General features: G+C 42.7%; 1 protein-coding gene across 1 annotated transcript; it reads left to right on the plus strand.

The window, feature by feature from the left end:
• The first annotated feature begins 720 nt into the window (after nucleotides 1–720).
• On the plus strand, nucleotides 721–11,434 carry nyx (nyctalopin). Its single transcript, XM_085374998.1, has 4 exons — nucleotides 721–742; nucleotides 9,223–9,509; nucleotides 9,801–10,105; nucleotides 10,606–11,434. Exons 1-4 carry the CDS (start codon nucleotides 721–723, stop codon nucleotides 11,432–11,434), a joined length of 1,443 nt encoding a protein of 480 aa, XP_085231124.1.
• Nucleotides 11,435–17,529: the final 6,095 nt, after the last annotated feature.

The following is a 17,529-nucleotide window of genomic DNA, read 5'->3' on the forward strand; positions in this document are numbered from 1 at the left end:
TTAACTAACTGCTCTCAATCGCTTCTCTCCGACCCAGCAGTGACGACTCGATAAATATCTGTTCGCTTTCAGCATCTGCATTATTTTCATAAGTTTGACATCCAACATTCACTGCTCTGTCTCTGCAGTTTGATATGACAGAGGTTCACTTTACTTCTGTAATCCTGCCACCCGCTCTCCATCACTCCACTCTACCCAGGGGATTTGACTGCCATTAAGAGATGGCTTTTTGATGTGTGTTTTCCATCACGAACGCAGACAGGCACACGCACGCGCATTTGGTGAAGTGGGGTGGATGAAGGGTAAAAACATGCAGCATTTTTTGTTGGGGAACCGTGGCAGGCAGAAGCTTCTGCTCAGCTCACTCAGTGATGCTGTTGAAGGTGCCCTTTGTGGACTGACATGGGATGGACACATGCATGACTATTTGGGCAGTGACGTTTGGTACACATGGATGCAACTTTCTGGAAAGAGCTACAGGTATGTTGCTTTGAATTTCTTGGATTTCCTCTGTGATTTGCTGTAAATTTAGCATCGCTGTAAAGACCGACTGTCTGTGGTTTCCTGCCGTTAACAGATAAAACTATCCAACCACACTAGATCATCTAAAGATCTCCAGCAGCATTTGTATAACTCATAATTGTTCATCATTAAGATCTCTGTTTGTGCCATTTCAGACCTCCGTTAATCCTGGCATGTCCCAGATGAGCGGCTACAGTAATGACTGTCATCATTTTCACTGGTCAGTCTCAATCTCTTCTCTCTTCCACTGTTTCTGGGCTCATTTGACTTAGTTTCTTCTCCTGCTTTCAGAATTGCTGTGGCTCCATCAAAGACTGACCGATCAAACTGCAAGGCAGGGCTGAATTCGAGCTAATGCGAACCAGATCAAGAGTGAAAGCACAGGCGCAGACAATACTTATTGTTGTGGAGCTAATCTCTGATATAAGCTTGTCTTTCTTAATCACATCATCGTTTCAAACGGCCAGTTTAGCCTTCGGGCCACACATCGACGTCACTCAAACATCTAGTCTTTAGTTAAGCAGCAGTGTCCTGCTGTGGATGCAAAATCTTTTTAATATCAAAGATGTATTTATTTATTTTTAATTCATTATATCTTTTTATTTACTGATGATAGTAGACTTTGAAGGATTTGATGAATCAAAAACATCAAAAACTTGCGAAAACAATATTGTTTTCATGTACAGTAATACGGAGAAATAACAAATAAAGGAAATATTATGAAACACACATCATGAAATGTGCTTGTAGTGGGGTACACATATACAGAATTTCCCAGATTGGATAAATAGTATTATATAGTGTATTACTGTTATTGTTCAACAATGATAATTAAAATTTATGTTCAAGGTTAGTCGTTTTGCCTCTTATAATATTTTTAATGATTATGTTGTATCTTAGTCAAGCACTTTTTAAAAACTCCTGTCTGTTGTTTGAATCTGTCACAGTATTTCTGACAAATTTTTGGATGCATAAAAATAATTTCTGTAATTAATAAACCAAAAAAAAAAATTAAATTCATTGTCAACAAACAACAACAGCAACAAAAGGAAAACCTGTAAAGTTTTTTGGGTTTTTTTGTTGATTCCACCTTGGTGGCCTCAGGATCTCGTCTCTACTTTTTGTGGATGACGTGGTTCTGTTGTCCTCAGCAGATTTCGTTCTCTAGCTTGCACTTGAGTGCTTCACAGCTTTGTATAAAACTGCAGGAATGAGAATTAGCAGCTCCATGTCCAAGGCCATGGTTCTCAGTAGAAAAAGGTGAGGTGGCTGACCCAAAGTGGCGGAGCTCAAGTATCTTGGGTCTTGTTCACAAGTGCCAGGACAGATTGGATCACTGCAGACAGTGCCCTGATCTGTTGTGGTGAAAAAAGTTCAGATCATGAATACAAGTGTTGGAAATGAACTTTCTCTGAATGGTGGTTGAATGGGCTCACAAAAAGGATGAGGTACAGCCATCTGGAAGGGGCTCAAAGTAGAGCTGTTACTCCTCCAAATCAAAAGGAGCCAGTTCAGGTGGTTTGCACATCTAATTAGGATGCCTCCTGGCTGCCTCCTGGACGAGGCGCTCTGGGCATGTCCTACTGGGTTAGGACACACCTGCAGGACACTGGCCCTCGAGGCCTGGAGTTGGACACCCTTGGTTTAGGCTGTTGCAGTAGAAGAGAATGGATGGATGGTTTGTGGCTGAGCAGTATGACAAGTCAGATAAAACAGCATACATTTATTTTATACTAGAAATACAGTGGGGCAAAAAAGTATTTAGTCAGCCACCGATTGTGCAAGTTCCCCCCCCTAAAATGATGACAGAGGTCAGTAATTTGCACCAGAGGTACACTTCAACTGTGAGAGACAGAATGTGAAAAAAAAAAATCCATGAATCCACATGGTAGGATTTGTAAAGAATTTATTCGTAAATCAGGGTGGAAAATAAGTATTTGGTCAATAACAAAAATACAACTCAATACTTTGTAACATAACCTTTGTTGGCAATAACAGAGGTCAAACGTTTACTATAGGTCTTTACCAGGTTTGCACACACAGTAGCTGGTATTTTGGCCCATTCCTCCATGCAGATCTTCTCGAGAGCAGTGATGTTTTGGGGCTGTCGCCGAGCAACACGGACTTTCAACTCCCGCCACAGATTTTCTATGGGGTTGAGGTCTGGAGACTGGCTAGGCCACTCCAGGACTTTCAAATGCTTCTTACGGAGCCACTCCTTTGTTGCCCGGGCGGTGTGTTTTGGATCATTGTCGTGTTGGAAGACCCAGCCTCGTTTCATCTTCAAAGTTCTCACTGATGGAAGGAGGTTTTGGCTCAAAATCTCACGATACATGGCCCCATTCATTCTGTCCTTAACACGGATCAGTCGTCCTGTCCCCTTGGCAGAAAAACAGCCCCATAGCATGATGTTTCCACCCCCATGCTTCACAGTAGGTATGGTGTTCTTGGGATGCAACTCAGTATTCTTCTTCCTCCAAACACGACGAGTTGAGTTTATACCAAAAAGTTCTACTTTGGTTTCATCTGACCACATGACATTCTCCCAATACTCTGCTGTATCATCCATGTGCTCTCTGGCAAACTTCAGACGGGCCTGGACATGCACTGGCTTCAGCAGCGGAACACGTCCGGCACTGCGGGATTTGATTCCCTGCCGTTGTAGTGTGTTATTGATGGTGACCTTTGTTACTTTGGTCCCAGCTCTCTGCAGGTCATTCACCAGGTCCCCCCGTGTGGTTCTGGGATCTTTGCTCACCGTTCTCATGATCATTTTGACCCCACGGGATGAGATCTTGCGTGGAGCCCCAGATCGAGGGAGATTATCAGTGGTCTTGTATGTCTTCCATTTTCTGATGATTGCTCCCACAGTTGATTTTTTCACACCAAGCTGCTTGCCTATTGTAGATTCACTCTTCCCAGTCTGGTGCAGGTCTACAATACTTTTCCTGGTGTCCTTCGAAAGCTCTTTGGTCTTGGCCATGGCGGCGTTTGGAGTCTGACTGTTTGAGGCTGTGGACAGGTGTCTTTTATACAGATGATGAGTTCAAACAGGTGCCATTCATACAGGTAACGAGTGGGGGACAGAAAAGCTTCTTACAGAAGACGTTACAGGTCTGTGAGAGCCAGAGATTTTCCTTGTTTGAGGTGACCAAATACTTATTCGTAAATTAGGGTGGAAAATAAATTCTTTACAAATCCTACCATGTGAATTCATGGATTTTTTTTTCACATTCTGTCTCTCACAGTTGAAGTGTACCTCTGGTGCAAATTACTGACCTCTGTCATCATTTTAAGTGGGGGAACTTGCACAATCGGTGGCTGACTAAATACTTTTTTGCCCCACTGTAGCTGTCATATTCATGTACCATTCATGGTGTTTACACATTTCAATTTCCAAATGTACTTAGAACACATGATCAAGAAACGCATGACTCAATGAATGAACAGTGAAGTGCATGTAAGGTCAGTCATTCCACTGGGCTCCAAGCAAAATCAGATTATCTGCCTTTGAAATGCCTTTAATATCCCGAAGCTCATCCAATTTTGTTTCTTTCATCCAAGAAACACAGCAAAAATCAAACTTCTGTGAAAACTTAGTACACAGTTATTCAGATTGTTGTTTAGACTTGCATGTAAAGTAGTTCTTAAATAGTCCAAAACACAGCAGCTAGGCTGACAATCACACATTAAAGCAAAGTCTAATCTGAGTGAGTGGAACCGGTGGTTTGCACTTAGTCGTAAACTGTTTATTTTACCTTTCATGAAAGTGCATCTTAATTGTAAACTTTGACAGTGGACTCCTGTCTCTTTGAGAATGTTTTTCAGTTAGTTAGAGTGCAGTGGCTGAAGCAAAAACCCGGGTGTGGGAGGAGTTCGGAGAGGCCATGGAAAAAGACTTTCGGACTGCCTCGAAGAGATTCTGGCAAACCATCAGGCGTCTCAGGAGGGGAAAGCGGTGCTCTACCTGCACTGTGTATAGTGCTGGTGGAGCGCTGCTGACGTCGACTGAGAAAATTGTCAGGCGGTGGAAGGAATACTTCGAGGACCTCCTTAATCCCACTGACACGTCTTCCGAGGAGGAAGCAGAGTCTGGGGATGAGGGGAATGACCCGCCAATTTCCGGGGGCGAGGTCACTGAGGCAGTTAAACAACTCCTTGGTGGCAGAGCCCCTGGTGTTGATGAAGTCCACCCTGAGTTCCTGAAGGCTCTGGACGTTGTAGGGCTGTCCTGGTTGACACGCCTCTGCAATGTTGCGTGGAGATCAGGGGCAGTACCTGTGGACTGGCAGACCGGGGTGGTGGTCCCCATCTTTAAGAAGGGGGACCGGAGGGTGTGTTCCAACTACAGGGGGATCACACTCCTCAGCCTCCCTGGGAAAGTCTATGCCAGGGTGCTGGAAAGGAGAGTTCGTCCGTTAGTCGAACCTCGGATACAGGAGGAACAATGCGGTTTTCGTCGAACACTGGACCAGCTCTTTATCCTCTCGAGGATACTTGAGGGTGCATGGGAGTTTGCCCAACCAGTCTACATGTGTTTTGTGGACTTGGAGAAGGCATTCGACCGTGTCCCTTGGGGTGTCCTGTGGGAGGTGTTGCGGGAGTATGGGGTGTCTGGCCCATTGCTACGGGCCATTCGATCCCTATACAACCTTTGCAAGAGCTTGGTTCGCATTGCCGGCAATAAGTCGGACTCGTTCCCGGTGGGTGATGGGCTCCGCCAGGGCTGCCCTTTGTCTCCGGTTCTGTTCATAATTTTTATGGACAGGATTTCTAGGCGCAGCCAAGTGGCGGAGGGCTTTCGCTTTGGTGGCCTCAGAATCTCGTCTCTGATTTTTGCGGATGATGTGGTTCTGTTGGCTTCATCGGGTGAGGGCCTCCAGCTCGCACTGGAACGGTTCGCAGCTGAGTGTGAAGCAGCGGGAATGAGGATCAGCACCTCCAAATGTGAGGCCATGGTTCTCAGCCGGAAAAGGGTGGAGTGCCCACTCCGGGTCGGGGATGAGTTCCTGCCCCAAGTGGAGGAGTTCAAGTATCTCGGGGTCTTGTTCGCGAGTGATGGGAGAAGGGAGCCGGAGATCGACAGACGGATTGGGGCTGCAGCAGCAGTAATGCAGACGCTGCACTGGTCCGTCATGGTGAAGAGGGAGCTGAGTGTAAAAGCGAAGCTCTCAATTTACCAGTCGATCTACGTCCCTACCCTCACCTATGGCCACGAGCTGTGGGTAGTGACCGAAAGAACGAGATCGCGGATACAAGCGGCGGAAATGAGTTTCCTCCGAAGGGTGGCTGGCCTCTCCCTTAGAGATAGGGTGAGAAGTTCGGCCATCCGGGAGGGGCTCAGAGTAGAGCAGCTGCTGCTCCACATCGAAAGGAGCCAGCTGAGGTGGTTCGGGCATCTGACAAGGATGCCCCCTGGGCGCCTCCTGGGTGAGGTGTTCCAGGCATGTCCCACCGGGAGGAGGCCCCGGGGCAGACCCAGGACACGCTGGAGAGATTATATCTCTCGGCTGGCCTGGGAACGCCTTGGTGTTCCCCCGGATAAGCTGGAGGAGGTGGCTGGGGAGAGGGAGGTCTGGGCCTCTTTGATTAGGCTGCTGCCCCCGCGACCCGGCCTCGGATAAAGCAGATGAAGATGGATGGATGGATGGATAGAAGTTGTTTTTCTTAATCATGAAAATAATTCTGTCATCACGCCCTTTGGTTGTCTTCTGTAATGTTTCAGGCCTTTTGGTGCTGCTGAGCTGGTCAGTTTATTCTTTTTTTAAACAATGTATCAGATCATTGATTTAAGACAGTGCAACACTAGACAGAACAGGACGATACAGACACAAGACAGTGCAGTGGAAATGTGCAAAATGCTGAGTATTGTGCAAAAGTAACTTGGTGTCTGTAGTAGAGATGGACCGATCCGATATTACGTATCGGTATCGGTCCGATACTGACCTAAATTACTGGATCGGATATCGGAGAAAAATAAAAAATGTAATCCGATCCATTAAATATCACGAAAGCACCTCACAAAACTTGCAACACGCCGTAACTCGCCTCAGAACGTTAGCACGTCGGAGCAGTATGCATCACGTGATAGAGCGGCTGTGGCATGCGGGACCTGTCGGTGGTCTGGATAGCATGTGGAGCTTCGCTAGCAACCCGGCATTTCATCTCCGACAAAGTTATCCCCGAGAGAAGTAAAGCAAGTGTGTAAGTCCATCTCTGAATGTTTGTAAAGCATTCCTGCGTTAAGCTTAACAAGCGATATATGGAGCGACTGCCTCTTCTTGCTGCTACTTCAATCATGAAACTGCTTAATGATCAGCTGATCGGCTTTTCTGTCGCGAGTCCGTGTCTCTTGTTTGTTTTTGGCCCACTTTGCACCAGAAAGAGGAAACCAGCGGCTGAACAACAGCAGCACGTTTAAGCTTGATCAGCTGTTGTTAGAATTTATTTATTATTACTTTCTACTCGAGGATCTTTTTCTACGTAGCTGACGTAACTGTGCAGGGGCGGATCTAGCAAAGTTTAGCCAGGGGGGCCGATAGGGCATTAACAGGGAAAAGGGGGCACAAAGACATACTTTTCTTTCTTATTCTCATTTAAAATGTCTAGCTTTTAATAAATAATTATCCAAATCTTACACCCAAAGTTTTAATTTGATGTAAAATGAATAGAAGTCAATTACTGTATATAGTGACTATTAAGTCTAATATATATACCCTAGTAAGCTATAGTACTTTTTCCTTTGGGAAGGTACCATCTGTGCAGTCTGCAATTTTGTTGAAGAAAGATGTTGAATCTATTTAATATTTCTTGAAAAATAATTGATTTCTGTGCATTTTTTTCACACTGCATCAAATTAAGGTTGATTACGTCGATTAAGCATCATGAGGTGGCGCGTGAGGGGTGGTTCCCTATTTTTTATTTATTTCTTTTTGTTGTTGCTGGGAGTTGGAACCCTATTAGTTAGGTTGCTTAATATTTACGCTAAGTACTCTTTAAAATACCAGAATAGGGAGGATGGTGTAGGTTTAAGTTTATTAGATTGATCAGTATTGCTGAACTATGAAATTTTTTTTTTTTTTGCATACAGGTTTTTTGCATACACTCTTTCACCACATGTGTATAACAGAATAGCTTTAGTGTAGTTGTTGTTTTAAACTTGAGTATGAACTTATACAAAATGCAGCAAGATATTTAAAAAAAACAGTTTTGTTGATTAAAAAACACTATATCGGATTCATATCGGTATCGGCAGATATCCAAATTTATGATATCGGTATCGGTATCGGACATAAAAAAGTGGTATTGTGCCATCTCTAGTCTGTAGGTGTGTGTGTGTATGAGTGTGAGATACTGCAGATAAGTGCTTGGTAGTGACATGTATGAAGGTGTGCACGTGTGTCAGTCCAGTCAGAGTGTTCAGGAGTCTGACGGCTTGGAGTAAGAAACTGTTCTGTAGTCTGGTAGTGAGGCCCGGATGCTCCGGTACCTCTTTCCAGAAGGCAGCACGGTGAAGAGTGTGTGTGAGCGGTGTGTGGGGTCCTCCACAATGCTGGTGGCTTTGCGGATGGAGCGGGTGCTATCACTGTCCGTGATGGAGGGAAGAGGGGAGAGACAGGTTGTTGACTCTACACCAGTCAGTAATGATGGCCTCCCTAACTTTTATCAACATCTCTTTTGGCCTGATATTTAAAATTACAACGAAAAGGTATAAAATAAAATAACTTCAGATATTATGTCTGCTTCATTTGTCATGATACAGTTTCACCTGACCACGAAACTGCTTGTTAGGCAATTTTCCAGTCAATTTTTGACTGGAAATAGGGGATGCAATTCCAAAACAATTCATGGAAAAGTTTTGTAAAACCCTTTCAGTTAAAGTTGAAGGTTTGCAACCATTCATGTGTTGATTGTGATGGTGTATAATGACAAAACTACAAAAAGTTGCTCCAACAAGTTATGAGCCCAACTCCTTTTGTTACATTGTGCAACTGATGGTTTTTTTTAAATGGGCAGGAGTGTGAAAGGTTTTCTGTCTTGATATAGAGAAACTGAAGCATTATATAATAATAATTATAATAGTGCTTGATATAAGGGGATGTGGTAAAGCCCTGTAGTTTGAAAAGGGTCATACTACAGAAAGGTGCGTCGTCAGGGTGATGAAAATCTGCTGCTAAAACTTCTTTCACAACTCTAAACTAGATTATATTGCAACAAGTAGAGCTTATTGTCCTTTATTTATTTTTTTATTTGTTTCATTACATTTTTTAATGTGATTTTTTAAATTCATTGACTACATTTAAAAAACAGTTATGAAAAACACTGCAGCCTAAATATTTAGTTAAAGACTATAAGAGTAGACAAATGAAATAAAGAAACAACATGGTATAAATTTATACAATGTATATATTTGTGTCACTTTTAATTTCAAATCATCCGATGACCTGATTAATAAAAAAAGAAAATATTGTTAATAGTACATAAGATGACATCATAGACAACAATATTAACACCAGTTGACTTTTTGGTGGCTCATTTAGTATGCATTAGCTCACATTTCTTACTTAGTGCACTTGTTTAGTTAGAATTAGGCCTCCAACACTCTTTCACCACATGTGTAGAACAAGCTTTTCAATTCCTGTAAAAATACTGAAAGTACCACCACACTCTGAAATAACACCCATCCTGTCCTCCTTTCAGTCTCTGTGCTTTGCCTGCTGCCTCAGGAGGTGCTGGCACGGTGGGCTTGTGTTCGCGCCTGCCCACCATCCTGCACCTGCACGCAGGAGAAGAGCTGCAGCGTGCTCTGCGACCGCTCCGGCCTGGCTGAGCTGCCCAAAGAGTTTCCGTGTGAGGCCTCCGCCATCAACCTGGACAAAAACAGGCTCAAGTTCTTGTCAGAAAGGGCCTTTGGTACTCTGCCCTCCCTCAAGTCTCTCTCTCTGGACCACAACAACATCTCCTTCATTACCCCAGGAGCCTTTAAGGTTTGCTGAATGTTCTGCTGAAGGATTTTGTAACCAAAAATACAAACACGTAACAAACAGGTATATATATATATATATATATATATATATATATATATATATATATATATATATATATATATATATATATATAAAACTGCCTGAATGATCATGTGAGGAAACCCATCAACATGCAGAAATACAAAAAAAATCTACAATTTCAAGCACTACTGTATCTTTACTAGATTTACAAGAAATTCATTTTTGTATTTTTAGAGTTTTCATACTTGACTAACAGCTTCTGTCACGCAGGGCCTCTCGAACTTGGTGGAGCTGAAAATGGCGCACAACGAGTACATCAGCTACCTTCACACACGAACTTTCACAGGGGTGAAGAAGCTGGTGCGCCTCGACTTGTCCGACTGTAACCTGTTCAGCATCCCTGATCGTATCTTTATAGAGCAAACGGCACTGAAGGAGCTGCTCTGTTTCCAAAACAACTTCAGGAGGATCCCGGGGGCCATCAGAGGCATGGAAAACCTGACTCACATCTATCTGGAGAGAAACAAGATAGAGGCAGTGGCCTACAACTCCCTGCTGGGCCTGGGTAGCCTCAAGTAAGCCACAGGCCCCAAGCTCATGCATGAACTCACATAGCTACAACCAGGCATTCATTTATTGACTGAGGTTTTGCATAAACTATTAAAGCAGACCTGCTATGCTTATTTCCAGCTACAGATTTTTATTCCACAGTCACAGTTCAAAATACTGCTTATTTATCTCATGCAGGGTCTCATTGCACGCTCAGTTCATCTTCTGTTTGAACTAAGCATTCAGCAGTTCAAAGTTTGTGTATTCATCCTTAGTTCATGCACTGCTCCCATCCTGTTTTCAGAGATTTTACAGATGACATGGAACAAAGTTATTTTGTGCAGGTGTGGTTCCTGGTGTGAGTCTGCAGTGCCTAAGGTAGCATGTGCGATTTTCTGTGCTGAAACAAAAGCATGACAAACTGAATATTGGTAGCAAAGAAAGGCTGTCTAAATCTAACACAGCCACTGATCTTCTCTTATTGTGTAAACCAGTTCATTCTTTCAAACATCTTTATCTCTCTCAGGTACCTGAACCTCCAGGAGAACCGCATCAACGTGATCCATGAGCAGGCCTTCCAGGACCTTACACGGCTGGAGAACCTTTACCTCAATGACAACTTGCTGTCTGATTTGCCCAAGCTCGCCTTCAAAGGCCTCAGCCGGCTCAAGATGCTCAACCTCGGGGGTAACCAGTTGACCAACCTGTCCAAGACCTGGTTCAGTGACCAGGTGGAGCTGGAGGTCCTGTACCTAGACAGGAACCAGCTGCTATACATCGAGGAGGGCACTTTTGAGAACCTGACCAGCCTAATCACGCTCCACCTGAACAGCAACAATCTTACCACCCTTCCCTTCCCTGTTTTCCAGCCCATCTACTTCCTGGGCCGGCTTTACCTCTTCAGAAACCCCTGGGAGTGCGACTGCTCCCTTGAGTGGCTGAAGGAGTGGATGGAAAACTACAAGCTGGTGCGGGACATCCCCTGCGCTTCACCTTCCTCTGTGGCCGGACTGGACCTCGGTGAGGTGGTCTTCGCCAAGGTGAACGGCACATGTGTGGACCCCGCCGACCTCAACCTAACTACGGCCTCCTCGGAGATCACCTCCACCACAGAGAACCGCTTCAAAAGCCTCATTTTCACACTGATCCACCCGGAATTCGGGGATCAGATGGGGAACGGCACAGAGAGCCTCCGCAACGGGACCCTGATTGAGAGCGAGGATGGGCAGTTCTCTGCAGGGGTCACAGGTCAACGGGCCTGGCCAAGCGAGTCTCTTTTTTGCTTCATTGTGATGTGGCTCAGCTTGGGTTTGATTGGCCAGTCAGATCTATTTTTCTCTCTGTACTGCACGTGAGAACAGTGGAGATGAGATCTGCTCCATGACCCACATGAGGAACATGGGAAGCTTTTTAAAAAAAAATGCTCCCGAGATAAAAGATGGTTTTATTTACTCATGCGAATATAAAAGGGTTGCTATTCATGTTTGCGTGTGTTAATGCTCTGATGTAGGATTTGGGGATTGTTTCCCTGGTAAAATGCAAACAGGGGAAACTGAATATTTTCAGGTAAGAAGGACTGGATGTGGTTTACCATACTGGTTATAGATTAAAGATTTATATATACTACTTCATATGTGATCATGCTCCTCCTCGTTCATATACAAATCTGTACAGCGGCAGGATTCATCTGTGCAATTGCAGTGGCAATGAAACTCAAACTGTGTAAGCTAACATCTAGTTTTTTTGTTGCATAAGTCGTCATTTTAATTATGATGTAATATTCATAGCGTTACATAGTCCGACTATTTTGTTTTTGTATTTTCATTCACAATGTTAAAGGAGATGAGAGCTCCTGTAGTTATCTCCTAAACACACGTCCGCTCTTTTTTGTGTGTAGGCTCTGCAGCTTTTCCACAAATGCATTAATCTTCTTACCGCATGCAGCTCGGTGTCGTCGCTGCTTGTGTGTGCTATAAAGTAACACAGACGGACTTTATCTTTGCCTCTAGTGCATGGGTATAATCTCTCTCTATACAGGGACTGTGGTGAGTCATTGCCATATATTGTGGATGGAGGGGGGGCAGTGTCAAAGCATGTTTAATGCATATGTACACACTTACACTGTTGTGCTTTGTGTGGCTGACATACCATAACACAGGCGACTGCTTTCTTTCTACCCCGGTGAGTGTGAGTAGTTTGGTCAGACAGCCTGTGGTGCAGTTCAGTTTTGTTATTAGACACAATGCTCTGTCAAAATCTATTTTTCTAAATAAAATAAATAATTAAGCTTTCAATGTGCTGGTTCAGTGACTCCTTTCAGCATCAGTCGAGGGGTTGACCCGTTTCACTTAATCCGCCCAGTGGCCTCTTTGGCTCGTTAATGTGGGATTATGCTGGGACTAAGACAAGCGAGGAGGCTGATGTCGCACCTCGTCCCTCTCGCACTCAACATTTTCTTTTGCTCGTCCAATTCCAGGTCACAGGGGAGCAGGAGGAGTCTGTCCCAGCTGTCATGGGAACGGGAGGAGAGGCACACCCTGGACAGATCGCCAGTCTGTCGCAGGGCTGCAAAGGTTCATATCTGAACAAATTTCTAATGTGATAACAGCTATGACAGACTTGCATTAATTAATATAACATCATCTTTAGTCAGTGGAATTTCCAGGCACCTTTCCAAGAATTTATGATTACATGTTAAACCTTTCTAGGAAATGAACTGGAAACAACAGAAACTGTGATCAAGGGGAAAATCCTTCTGCTTTGAAGATTAGAAACATTATTGCATGTCTCATGGACATATCATGTAACATATGTGATGTAGTAGCAGGATTGTTCAGTACAGCACACATAACAATCATAGCAAATAGAATAGTACATTTAGAGATTAAATTTACTTCTCAACATATAACATGTTGGAATTATCTTAACAACTTTTACTGCACCATAATGCACTGAGTGTTGTTACTTACTGATGCTTTGAATATTTTACTACCTGTGGTCATATTTGTGCATGGTGGCAGGGCTATGCTTGTTTAGCTCTCTGAGGTCTAAGTCATCATAGGTGCCAACGTTCTCCTAACCCTGTATTTTGGAGAAGGGCACGTGTTTGCCAATTAGAATGATTAATTTGCTCATTTTCCGATCGCCAAGACTTAGAAAACAGTTTAATACAAACTGTAGTGACATAGGGTTGTAGATGTCACTGATGATGTCTCAGACCACAGGATTAAGTACATCTTCTAGTTCAACTGTATTATTATTCAAAATCAACAAAGCAGCCCAGGTCTCGAAGATAAACAGCAGTCATCTGGGAATTATGCACTCAGACTGTCATGTCTAAAGCTTTAACCCTCTGTTGCCATACAGCATTCAGCTTTAATCTAATCCTAAGGAAACATAATATATATATATTTTCTTTTTATTAAAATATTCTCCAAAGTCATGGCAATCACAAACTAACTGACACAAAAAAGACAGTTTTGGCCTTCTTTAAAGTACAGTTTGTCACCCATGATGACTCAGACCTCAGCAAGTTAAAGGGAAGCCTGGTGGAGCTGCAGCCTATCAATCAAAATGCTCTATTAGGATATAATAACTGGGATTGTCAATGAAAAGTCAGGACTCTTGCAATCACATAATGACTATATACTATGTTAGTGCATTACCAACAGTCTGATAGATAGTGTTAGAGACTAGCTTACCAACGAAATGAGCATTTAGCAGCTAAAGCAGCAGCTAGTTCCCTCAGGAGTTGGTGGAGCCCAAAAACACACTGACTTTGTAAAGGTGGCAATGATACACAACAAATGGAGACCTCATTTCTAATTCACCACTACAGTGTCCTGACTTGAAATCTCAGTTGTAGCACTTTCTTTTGCTTTTCTTTTAATTTCAGCTATAGCCAGTTAGCTTTGTTGTATTTTGTTTTTCACAGACACAGATAGTTGCTAATCAGTGCAACTCATCAAAACTGAAAGCCAAACTCACAGGTCTGTTAGTAACCACATAACCATATAACTATATTAAAATAATCCCTTATGGTACATACGGGTATAAGATCAAGTTCAGTGACTCCAGTTAGAAAATGTGAAGCCCAATGAATAGCTATTGTTTACACTTGCACATGTGTGTCAGCTGGTAATTTAAATATGAAGGTCTATGGAGATGTCGGTGATGGCTCACTCTTAAAGTTGGCCTGAAGTGGTGAACAAAGTTTGCCATCTCTCACTCAGAGAACCAAGGTTATAGCGGTATATTCTGTAAATGCTGAATATATAAGCAACAATTTGCCACAAAGTTGTATCACCTTAAATGGGAAACTTTTCCCCTAGCAATACATCCATCTAAAATATTTTCATGTGAGTTTTCTTGCATTTAATAAAATCAGATGACACTTGCCCTGTGGTGATTAAAGTGCCAAAAAAAGCTACATCAAAACTTCTGCATGAAGTGAATGTTAATATTTTATTTCTCTGTGTCAGACTCAACAAATCTTCACGTTCTTCACTGTTGATCCAAGCTGGATCTCTGCCTCCACCTCAGTGATAAAAGTGTGTGAGAGGATCGTGGTCATTGTACATTTTCCCGACTCCCAGGGCTGTTCTCTATAAATCAGTGTGGGGCTTTCAGAGAAGGTGAAGAAGCCAGATTTTAAAAATCAATTATTTTTCTTCTTCTTGCTTAGGTAACACATCAACTGTGAGATATTTAACATCCATACCTGATAAAAAATGAATAAAAAAAAGAAAACCAACCACAGCTGTCCTGTCAACTGCTCCTTGTTTTTCTTTCCCCTGACGTTAATGCTATGGGATTATTCAACAGCAAACCACAGGTTTCAGCTCTGGAGGACTCTAATCGCTCACTTGCATTGATTGAAATCACCAAATGCAGTGTTTCAACAGAGAGGTCAGCTTAATGCACATTCACCTGAGGTATATAAGCCTCAGGAATGTATGACATGCTGGACTCCATTTATTATGCGTGACTTTAACTAAAAGTCTGGCTTTTCTTTCTGGTGGAACGATGCATGCACATACACACATAAATACATGATTAACTTCATCTTCATATGTGCCACAAGGTGAAGAGTAACAAGGTCATTTGCATCTGAAACATTTAAATTAGCCAGTTGTTTGATATGAAAAATATATTGGGAAATGCAATAGATAACACGTTTTTCTCTCTGCAGTGCAGCGTGAATGCATGCTGTGTGAAACAACACAGCTTCCTGTTGCTGTTTCCTCCTCCATTCCCTACTTATGCTGCTGAATGAAGGCCAGAAGGTGGTTTTGCAGAACATTACAATGATGTGTAACCTTTTCACACTGGCCTTAACCACCAAAATCTAATGAGTTAAGAAGAGGCTTTTGGGGCCATATCCATCAAGGTATTCCTGAGTTTGCCAGTATGAAACTTGGATAGATGGACGTGTGTGTGTGTGTGTGTAATGACCCTATCTGGCCTCAATAATCCATGCCCGTTATATTTTTTTTATCCACTGTGGTCTGCCTCATCTGCCCTTGCTGCTGGTACCGCCTCTCTGCTTTATGTGTACACGTTTTCCCGGTCTGACCTCACCATAACCAGGCTGATCCAACGAATGCACACCTGCAGGAACTAAAGGATCTCCTGCTAATGTTCTGAGGCGCACGTTGAGACTCTGATGGAAGAGAACGGCTCTGGCAGAACAAGGTGACCTCTATAATTAGGCAGATGATTTGAGCAAGATTTGAGCATTTTTAGTTCAAATGTAGTTGCGAAACCAGGATTAGACAAAAGTCTTAAAACTAAAAGCAGATTTGTCCATAGAGCTTTAGATGGGAACCACTGCACTAAACGACCTAAAATCATAGTAAATAATTGCAGCTGGCTTCACTTTGAGCTACTTCAAAACGTAGTAAATGTGAATTAAAAATCTAGTATTGCAGTAAAGTGTAGTATGAACCTTTTGATTTTATGCTGCAATAAAACTAACATGTGATCAGCCCAGAAAGCACCCGCCTGGATTCATTGGTTTGGATCGAGCTGCAGTTACTCACAGGCAGTGCTGAAGCTGGAGGGATGTGCACAAAGCTTTTCTTACAGGAAACCAACTTTAATGTGGTCCTTTGGACTATTTACTGTGTAAATAAGATGGACGTATGTTCCCAGTCTGAAAATCTGCTCGTAGCTCAAAAACACACACTTGTACTAAACAGACAGGGATCTGGGAATAATGAAACAATACTGTTTTACCTCAGAAGCAGGCGGCTCTCTGAAACGATTTCTCTGTTCCCAACGCTGTTAACAAGAGTTCAAACTGCGTCACTGACATCCTGAAATATGTATGAAAGCGGTCATGACACAGCTTTAGCTCCAGAATCAACCTCAAAATTCTCCCTGCTGGTGTCTTGTGGTGAGAACTGGATGAAGCTCACTTGTCCCTGAACAAGAAAGGGCCTTCCCTTTCTTGTTCAGGGACACCAGGACCTTGATGTTGACTGATTTTTTTTTTTTTCCACACTGAAACATACGTTTGGATGCAAAAACTTCTTAATTTTCTGTCGTTTTTACACACTTGGTGTGTAATGGCAGTTAGCCCATCCCTTTTTTAACCTCCTAGGACCTGGCGTCCACATATGTGGACATCACATTTTGGGTTGTCTAGACCAAAACACTAAATTTTGCTCTACAAGGGCCTGATATCCACTTATGAAGAAATTATGCTGCCACTGTTCTAATGAAATTTAAGATGAAAGTCCTCATATGTGGAGCTCATTTTTGTCATAAACAAAAACCAGGTAAAAAAAAAATAAATCTGGTTAATTCTTTGTTTCCACATTCATTAAAAATGCATGCCATGGGAGAGTTCAGGTCTTAAGATACTACCTACATTTTGGACTTTTTACGTCAGCGAGTTTGGAGGTAACTAAAGTAAAAGTTCAGTAAATGTAAATATTAGCCAAGTTAGACGCAGACATAAACATCTATACAAACATGATTTTGCAACTAGCCTGGCTCAATGAAAAATGCAGGTATGAATAGGTTTTTTCCTTCAATAGATGAATTCATCAATCAAAAATTGCATATTGTATTTATCTGGGGTTATCTTTTAAAATGTATTTGATCTGAAGCATGTGAAAAAACCCAAACAAACAATGGAAAAATCATTTAAAAACTAAGGAACGGGGAAAATACTTAAAAAAAAGTAATATAAAGTTCATGGGCTTCCAAATATCAGCTTAGAATGACCCATTCAGAAAAAGTCATTTGTATTGTGAACTCTACAAGAGCTGCTTTCTTTGTGGACGCTATGAAGCGCCTTGAGGCGACTTTTGTTGTGATTTGGCGCTACACAAATAAAATTGAATTGAATTGGACAGGCTGCTGGTGCTGTGAGTGCTCCGAGGTTTACTGCTTTTTGGCAAAGAGCCACATTCCCCAATATATGAGCAGACACTAGAGTTAT

Source organism: Diplotaxodon limnothrissa, linkage group LG16 (genome assembly GCF_057381915.1).
Source record: "Diplotaxodon limnothrissa isolate DT_005_m linkage group LG16, D_limnothrissa_male_GT1.1, whole genome shotgun sequence".
Classification (NCBI taxonomy): domain Eukaryota; kingdom Metazoa; phylum Chordata; class Actinopteri; order Cichliformes; family Cichlidae; genus Diplotaxodon; species Diplotaxodon limnothrissa.